The sequence below is a fragment of the Paralichthys olivaceus genome, chromosome 8 (genome assembly GCF_024713975.1).
Source record: "Paralichthys olivaceus isolate ysfri-2021 chromosome 8, ASM2471397v2, whole genome shotgun sequence".
In the NCBI taxonomy this organism is placed as follows: Eukaryota; Metazoa; Chordata; class Actinopteri; order Pleuronectiformes; family Paralichthyidae; genus Paralichthys; species Paralichthys olivaceus.
Window position 1 is genome coordinate 26,973,692 of NC_091100.1, and position 9,241 is coordinate 26,982,932.

At 37.7% G+C, this 9,241-nt stretch overlaps 1 protein-coding gene across 5 annotated transcripts in view; it reads left to right on the forward strand.

The window, feature by feature from the left end:
• Positions 1 to 8,757, forward strand: part of wdr17 (WD repeat domain 17) — a 42,386-nt gene extending 33,629 nt beyond the window's left edge. For 4 of the 5 annotated variants that reach the window (XM_069530613.1, XM_069530615.1, XM_069530614.1 and 1 more), the window contains 12 exons: positions 1,369 to 1,501; positions 2,445 to 2,533; positions 3,835 to 3,934; positions 4,063 to 4,202; positions 4,451 to 4,562; positions 4,687 to 4,828; positions 5,271 to 5,373; positions 5,506 to 5,607; positions 6,413 to 6,511; positions 7,863 to 7,930; positions 8,291 to 8,388; positions 8,476 to 8,757. In XM_069530613.1, the coding sequence (XP_069386714.1) occupies positions 1,369 to 1,501; positions 2,445 to 2,533; positions 3,835 to 3,934; positions 4,063 to 4,202; positions 4,451 to 4,562; positions 4,687 to 4,828; positions 5,271 to 5,373; positions 5,506 to 5,607; positions 6,413 to 6,511; positions 7,863 to 7,930; positions 8,291 to 8,388; positions 8,476 to 8,595 (1,306 nt within the window). In that variant the 3' untranslated portion in view covers positions 8,596 to 8,757. Of the gene's footprint in view, positions 1 to 1,368; positions 1,502 to 2,444; positions 2,534 to 3,834; positions 3,935 to 4,062; positions 4,203 to 4,450; positions 4,563 to 4,686; positions 4,829 to 5,270; positions 5,374 to 5,505; positions 5,608 to 6,412; positions 6,512 to 7,862; positions 7,931 to 8,290; positions 8,389 to 8,475 lie in introns of those variants that run through there. The other variant, XR_011243862.1, reaches the window with a different exon arrangement.
• Positions 8,758 to 9,241: the final 484 nt, after the last annotated feature.

Here is a 9,241-nt window from a genome sequence, read left to right on the forward strand (position 1 = left end):
ATAATGTAATAACTCATGCCCCCTTTTCTGTCAAAGCGTGCACTGCTATCATGATTGTGAAAGGTGTTTGCTCAGCAATTTTCTCTCTCAGTGTCTGTTTTGGTGTTTAATGCTGCACTGTGAATGCAGATGAACAAGGGAGTGGACAGAATAAGAGCAAAATCTGCAATGCAAACCAAAGCAGAAATCTTACACAAACAGTTAACAACAGTTATGGGGAGTTCTTGGGGAGCAATGGTGGACAAAATATCAGGAACAGCAAAAAAACAACATTTCCTGACAATGTATTGAGAAAAGATAAATACTACTTAGTAAATAATTAAATTAATTAAATAAATAAAACTCATTATCATCATCATCACCATTTGTTGTTCTGATTTGTAGTATGCTGTTACTTTTATTATGTCCCCCCTGCAAACTTCATGTGTAAGGCTTGTTCAATTCAATTCAATTTTATTTGCATAACACCAAATCATGACATACATTTTCTAAAGGAGCTTTATATGGTAAGGTTGAGACCTTTATATATAGTCTGTGGTTGAGACCCTAGAAATTATGAGAAAAAACATAACGGTAAGAAACCTTTAGACAACAAGACTCGGGGGTTGTTTTTTTTAATTCTGTTGATTGTTATTTTAACAACAATAATAATAATAATAATATATTTTATTGTACCTGGCTTTCACAGCATTCAAAGCCACATTACAAGGCAGAGATAAAAACCAAAGAAAAATGTATGAAAAAGATCATTAAATGTGAATAAAACATCATGTAGGTTGGCCAAATGGAAAACAGTAAGACTGAATATGCCAGTTTTAAAAGATGGGTTTTGAGATGAGATTTGAAAATTGAGAAATTATTTTTATTTTGTGTTTTGACCAACTCGATAAATCAAAATAGTCCAATTTTCTAAAAAGTACCATTCTGATGAAGCCAAAATTCCAACATCTTTAAAAATATGTGTGCATGTTCCCCAAGATGACTGGTCACTCTGTGATGTTTAACAGCAGCACAGACCTTGTGGTGTGAGGGCAGTTCAGATATGCTGATATGATTTATAGCAAGAGAGACAAAGGGAAGAGAACAAACAAAACTGCTGCTGATTATGAAGCATATTTAAAAATACTTTAAAAGCACAAATAATAAAGTGTTAGTAAAGATGCATACCTCTAGTAGTTACACAGGGCTGAAAAATGACATAATTTATAAAAATTAAATTCTTTGGTGCATCTAGCACTCCGAATCGTAATTGAACTGTGAGGTGCCTAGAGAATCCCATCCTTAATAATCATTAATAGACAACACATGATTAAATTTTTTACAGGTCATATCTAATATGTATAGAATCATAATGTGTTTATGTTGCAGGAGAGCTGACCAGCTGATGGCCGAGGATAATGATGATGCTATCCCATACTGCATCGCCACAGGAGACATAAAAAAACTTGTAACTTTCTTCACTGGCAGAGGACAATTGCAAGAGGCCTTACTAATAGCACAGGTACAGAGAGTAAAGGGAAAGTCTTCTTAAGGACTGGATGAATGGTATACATCTTGACCTAATGGCTACATTGGCTAAAAGGAGGGCTGGATGAATAAGCAATGGGGACAGAGAACTTGTTCAGACCAGATCACAAGTGTTGTGCTCTGAGTAGGTCAGTTCACAACTGAGAATATGTCTCCAGTGACTTGTGATCGGATCTCAAGTACCCTCTCTAGATGCAAATAAACATATACATCATTTGTGATCACAAAGACCAAAACATATATATAATTTTGAGTCAGTCAATGTTAATGTTTTGTCAGGGGCCACAAAGAAATCGATGTTTGTGAAACACTGAGATTCGTAAAAACACTTTTGGTTGCACTGAGTGGTTCACAGGACACTGACTAAGTATATTAATACAGACCATTTACATGTGTCACCTCTGATTGTGATTGATCAGATCTCAAATGCATCGTCAATGTGTCTTGTGTGTGTTTACTTAGAGCTGGATCACCTGACAAAATGTTAACACCAGGTCTGAACAGGGTCAGAAACACCTTCTAAACAGCCTGTTCAAAACGTGAATATTGCACTCTTATTCCACCCCATTAATCTTATTCAAATTTACAAAATTAAATGGTGGCTGGCATTGTGAATTTGCCTACAAGACAGCACAGTAAGTAGATCTGAATCACCATTTGTGCGTAAAAATGTAGGACAGAGGCCAATGTTGTTGCGAATGTTACATCTGGAACACTGGCATGCTTTCAGAAAACACACAGACAGAAATATGTTGGCTTTGTTTGGTTCAGTGTAAACAAGCATAATGAAGCTTCTCCTTGAGGGCAATGTAGCAGGACCTCTGTTTAAAAGAGGCCAAAGATGAAGAAGTGAGGGAATACCTGAACAATCATTGTGATTGTTGTGATAATATTGATCAAAAATATTTTTTTTCCAGGGTGCATGTGAAGGGAACATTCGTGGACCACAAAGCTCCCCAGTCAACCACACAACTAATGATATGGATAACATACAACAATACCAGAGGTAAAGCAAACACACACTCATACACTCTAATGCCAACTTTCTGTCATTAATTTACTGTTTTTGCATCAATCAAACTGAATGTAGTTTTTAAATCAGCTCAGGTCTGATACATAATTACACATCTCTTTGGACTGAAGCAACAAACTCTGCTGATATTCAGTATTTCAACCTCTCATGACATCATCAAGGATGACATCTCAAAGGGTCGAGACACTGGGAGAATTTTGAATATCTCATGAGATGAGATGAGTGAACTCAGCTGGGTTTCAGAAGGGTTGCAAAATCAAAGACATGATAGCTGACAGCCAAAAAGATGAGAACAGAATTAAAGTTCAACAGCAAAGACATATTGGCTGATGGAGATCATGGCAAAATCTGATTGGATTACCATCAGCTGATTCGAAGGGGGGGCTTGAGAAGAGAACTGAGTGCAAATGAGACATAGGGAGAGTGTTCCTGATTGAACTTTCACTTAGATTTATTATATAAACGTGACAAGTTTAATCAACAGTATTGTTAGAATATAATTTTGGAAATGTATCTTCTCAATATGAAAAACAAGATCACATCAATAAACAAAATTCAACTGACAGCTTTACTATCAAAATGTAATGTAGTCCAATAGTCAGTTTGGATTAATGTCTGATACAAAGGATTCTAAACATTCTTTCAGACATTCACTGATCGCAGTTCCTCTGTATTTTCTCCGGAGGTGGAGCATGTGTGAATGCAAATATCTGAGAGACAGGCTCTGCAGTTTCTGCTGACTTTATTTACTTTTGTGTGGCCTCCTAAAAAGTCAGTAGAAATCCAGGACAAGTCGATGTGTGAACACAGCAGGGCATCCCCCGCTGGATTCACCAAAAGCAAGTGGGGTGGTTGATGACAACATGCTAAAGCTGTAAAAATGAACAAAGCTGTCAAGAGAGTATGTGGTGATTATCGGCTCGATAACTGCGTCGGGGAGTGGAGTTAATACATCACTTCCTGCGTCTGTCTGCTGCACCCGGCTGCTCAACCTCTCCCCTGAATAACACAGAGGTTGTGTTCCTGTTGTGAACGCGTCCGTGCAGAAAAAACCCCTGTTGTGTTGTATTTGTATGAAAGGCAAACTGCGGGTAAAGCCAGTTGCCAATCTGGAGGTCATGTCTGAAAATGGCTAACAGAGATCAGATTTCACAGTGGAGTGGAGCTCCAGTAATTCTAATCACTAATTAATTAATCAGCAAAATTCATCCCAGGTTATTTTTGTATCTGATTCGCTTCCATCTCAACCTGACTTTTGCTCTCCTTCTGTCCAGCCTCCTGCATAAGGTCTGTAAGGAATTAGCTGAATGGTACTTCCAGAACGGATACTGTGTCCGGGCAGCATGTTGTCAGCTTGCTGTGGAAAACATCAAGGTATGCACACCACAGTATGTACATTGTACTGTACTGTCTGTACCATTAGCAATTTTTATGCATACTTTTTGCTGTGTGTGTGTGTGTGTGTGTGTGTGTGTGTGTGAATGTGTGTGCCATATTTTTAGCTAGCCATGTGTAGCCTGATCCGGGGTAATGAGCTGGAGTTGGCTGCATGTGTGGGCATTGTCTTAGGAGACAGAGCCAATCAGAGCACTGTGTACTGCCTTGAGCTGTTGGCCAGGAAGTACATGACCACACCTAAATGGTACGTCTATATGCATGCATGAAAACTTATCTTTAGATACATAGTTGTTAAATCAGGACTAATTCCAGTGTATTTCTCTTATGCAGTTTAAACTGTATAAATCTGTCAGAATTCGTCTCTGCATCATCAGTCTTGGTGACTTTTGATCAGCTGGAGTTAGTCAGATTTTTCCCTGTAATGGTGGTGGCTGCTTGGAAGTTACAACATATACAAAACAGAATGTTTATGTTTTCTGTGTTTCCATGTAGGGAGCTCTCCGCTGACTTACTGCAAATGATTCCTGACAATAACATCTTACTGGCTAAGCTCTGTGCATTTTACCCAGGGAGTGCTGCTGAAATCAACATATTACATGGGAAGGTGAATAGAGGATCCCTAAATTAAGATATGTTTTGGATGAGATTGAATGAAGGCTTAATTTCTGGCGCTGATGATACTGACAGCTGTGATGAGTAGAGTGATTATGTGTTGTTTGTCATTCAAGTGCGGCCTCCCTTCAGTTGAGGAGTGTAAGGCCTTGGCAAAGGAAGCTATGAGTGAAGGAGATTTGTTTTCAGCGGTTAAATTTCACCTGCTCAGCTCTGAACCTGACAATGCACTTCGGATAGGGATTGATCATATCAAAGGTACTGACAACACACTGTGTGTTTGTATGTAAAATCTGCAACATCCTTACATGAAATTTATTGGTTTAATTGAAAGGAATGTCAATATTGTAATCACATTTTAACCTTAACCAAGGTCATGTATCATTTTTATTTTATAATACTGTATACTATATCTAAAGATAAATTCAACGATTTTAATGTTGTAACTTATCAATAAACAAATTAGTCTTTGTGAGGACCGCAAATATGTCTAACTGATATGACCAAAAATACAGTATAACAATTACAATCAAATAATGAATTAGAACTTTTTAATATTTTTAATATTTTATTTATGAAATATTAACTTCTTATTGATATTCCTAATTATTGTGCATCGTATCCTCAGTGTTAAACTTAATAAAATATTACAATTTCTGTCTTCATGAATAACTAATTAATCTGAAATCTTTCTCACCAGAACAGCTGAGTGGATCTGATTGGAAGGTGGATAGCATTCAGCCAATACTTGACCTGATGAGTTACATCAGAACAGATCGCCTCATCATGGCGAAGTTGACAGAGTAAAATCATGTTTTACTGTTGCTTTACACATTTAAATAAACTGTCACTCTGTGTTTACTCTCCATATTTTGTTAGACATGACCATCATCCAGTGTGTGTGTGTGTGTGTGTGTGTGTGTATGTGTGTGTAGAGTCCGCAGTGAGCTGTTGATCCTGTGTGGTTATATTGGAGGTTTGCTCGCCATCAGAAGACAATACTCCAGCATCGTACCTGCACTCTACGAATACACCAGGTAGACGCACTTTACTGTGTTCCAAACCTCCACATTAGACTGCATCTGATTAGTCTGGAGACTGACTGCCTGTTGTTTGTAGATTAATCCCATTCTTCTAAAATCCTCCTAATACAAGAGTAGTTAGTTGCCTACAACATATTTCTTATCTCAGTCCATGAAAAACAATGAATACACTCTGAGTTTAAATATTTTATTTTTCCCCCTGTAGAAGAAAATATTTTACTTTCTTTACTTGTTATTTCCTTGATGCATCCAGATCTAGTTCCTGTATTCCTCTTCATGACACTAAGGTCTGCACTGAGACAAACAGTGTTTTTACAATTAATTAACAGGTACCTGAGTAAAACTCAGAATCAACTTTCCTAGGAAGCTGACCTGCCAGAAGACTTACTTACTTAAGTTGCTTTCAGACATGTACTGAACTCCAGATATCATCTGCAGTTTCTCCAGAGGAGGTGTATGTGTTAATGCAAATTCTCTGGAATTTCCTCTGGAGTTTCTGCAGACTTTCTCTGCCTGGCCCTCTTGTATAGTATAAGTCCGTAGAAAGCCAGCAGAAGTCGATGTGACAACATAGCAGACCTATAATACTGTCCACAAAGCTGACAATGAGTGCTGTGCATTGTTACACAGTAGGCATATATACATCTTTGATCTTTATTTGTATTTCTGCTCTTTACTTAACCATTTCAGATATATAATGAATCTTTAAGAAAATGTTCAATGATAATTAGTCCTAATTAGTCTTAATATTAGATAAGATAGAAAGTCTAACTAGCATTCTTTTCTTTCTTTATCTCAGTCAGCTGTTGAAACGGAGGGAGGTGTGTGTTCCTCTGAAGATTGAAAAGTTGTCTTTGGAACTTGATGCCTGGCGAGCCTGCACACAAAGTTACAGCAAGTAGGTTACTTACATACACAGACACAAGCACCAACACAAATAGCCTTACACAGATTATTGTGATTAAAGAACCCATGAAAAACACCAACAAAATAATAAAACAAAGAATGAATTTAACAATAGAAGGGCCAAAGTGTGTAGAGGAAAATTGTGAAGGTCTGATCATTATTATGCACACAAGATCGCACAACAAAAACTACATGTTCCTCTTTGCCACTCACAAAAAAATAATAGAATTAGTGTACTGCTGTTGTTTGCCTCCACCAATCAGTGCAGTTTTCCATCTACATATTTCTACATATTTATTTCCAGTTTCATGTAATATCACTGTGACCTTTACCTTTGACCACTGAAATCTATTTATTTCATCTTTGAGTCCAAGTTACAAATGATTAAAAAAAAAAAAAGATCTCTCCTGGCAATCTTGAGGTATCACATTTAATAGACCAAAAACATGTTTTTGAGGCCAAAGTGACCTTGACCTTTGACCACAGAAACATACTCACTTAATCAGTGAGTCCATGTGAGCATGTGTTCCAAATTTGAAAAAATCCCTTTAGGTGAGATATTACATTCTTAAGGCAAAACATCTGTTTTGACAGGTTAAATGTGACCCTTATTTTTTACCACCAAATTGAATCATATCATCCATTAGTCCAATTAAATTGTGCCAGATGTTATAAGATTCCCTTTCAGCAATCCTGATTTATCACATTCATACGAGTGTGAGGTCACTGTGACCTTGACCTTCATGCACCGAAAACTAATCAGCAATCATCTTTGAGTCCAAGTGAATATTTGTACCAATCGTGAAAACAGTTTCTGAAGTTGATCTCAAAATATCCCATTCAAGAAAAACATAAACATACACATTTATGAAGACACTGTGACCTTTACATTTGTTCTTTGGTTACCAAATTCAAGTGAATGTTTCTGCCAAATGTCAAAGGATTCCTTCACAGCGATCAGCAGATATTGCATTCACAAGGCAAAAGATTTGCTTTGCGAGGTCACCGCGACCTTGATCTTTGGCCTCCAGCCACCAACATTTAATCAGTTCAACGTTGAGTCCAAGGTTGAACTGATTAGAGATGAACTTATTTACCAAATGTGAAGGCATTCTTGAGATAAAGCATTCACAAGAATGAAACAGACAGAACAACGGACAACCAGAAAGAGCCAGGTGTCTGAGCCTGAGTCTTTTCTATGTATTTGCACTGGTTGTGACAAAGTTTGGTCTTAGTTACTGGCTGTCATCATAGAAGTCTATATAGTGAGTAAGGGATATTGCGTGATCTTGGACACAGCATGAGTGCTCACAAATGTCTGTCTGTCCATTTGTCTGCAACAGTCCTCCATCAGAGTGTCAAAGAGCGGAGTTTAATTGCCTGGAAAGGAGAATCCAGCCAATAGACTCTGGTAAGAACAACATACAATGCTTCATCAGGAGAACCCAGTTATGATGAAATAATGCTGTTTTCATAAAATAAGTTTTGGGATTTGATGTAGACTTCATCCAGGACTTAGCCAGGATGTTAATGCTGCTCTGATGTTGGCTTCAGCATTAGCAGCTGAAGGCAGCAAGCTTTAGCTGCAGCTAAAGTCGGTGAATGAGTATGTTGATTAGTGACTGGCCACCGTGCATCTACTTGGAATGAAGAATGAATGAAAGAGAAGAAGAGACAGAAACTTACCTCAATAAGCTCCAGTCAAAGCTGTTGGTAGTAAATACACATTATATGTAATCATTAATCAGCAAATCATGCACCCTTGTCTCAGCTGCATTAGTCCTGTGTGGAGCTGATTATGTGACAGGTTCCAGTCTGCCGAGCCACTCTGATGTTCAACTGTCCTGTTTCACAGGGCAGAGAATACAGGTGTGTTTTCTCTATTTTACATATGTGGTTCATACAGTATATCTTCATCTGTAACTTCTCTCACAATTCTCCTTTTTTATTGTGTAGGGTCCAGTGTTTTTGTTGGAAGATGGTAAATCAGCAATCTCCCTTAATGATGCACTTATGTGGGCAAAAGTCAATCCATTCTCCCCACTGGGAACAGGACTCCGCATCAACCCCTTTTAGCTCATACAGACGACATTACAGGGAAACGTTTACAGACTGGAAGGAAGGAAAATAAGATGAAGTGTGGAGGCGGAAAAGAAAATTAAAATGATGGAAAATTAAATTATTTTTACATCAGTTAAGCAGCTAACTTTATTTTAGAATTGACCGGGTCTAAAAACATGGTGACATCAACAAACAATTATTTTGTGAGGATCATTCTGTTTTCAACAAGCTTGTGGTTCAATGTATGAGTATCTGTATACAGGGTATAAATCTGAAGCACTGTCTTCTCTTGTTGTAAATGTTATATAATGGAATAAAGCAACCTCTGTATACTTAGTGGAGAGACTCTGCTTATTTGTGTTACACATACTGAGATGGACATAGTGAATGGGGCGGCTGTGGCTAAGGGGGTAGAGCAGTCGTCACTGCAGTCGAGGCACCTTAAACATTTAGATAACTGTTTGTAGCCCAATGAGGTATAGTCTTAAGTCATTATGTGCATGAAAATGTTGTATTTTTCTCTCTCTTCTTCAGCAGCAGCTCAGAGAACGTCAGCTGAGGGGAAACAAGAGCATAACATATAATTTGGCTCCCCTCTTTTCCTAACAAATTATTTATTTTATAAATCAGGTAAAATAGGCATCAGGGAGAGCACAACTTA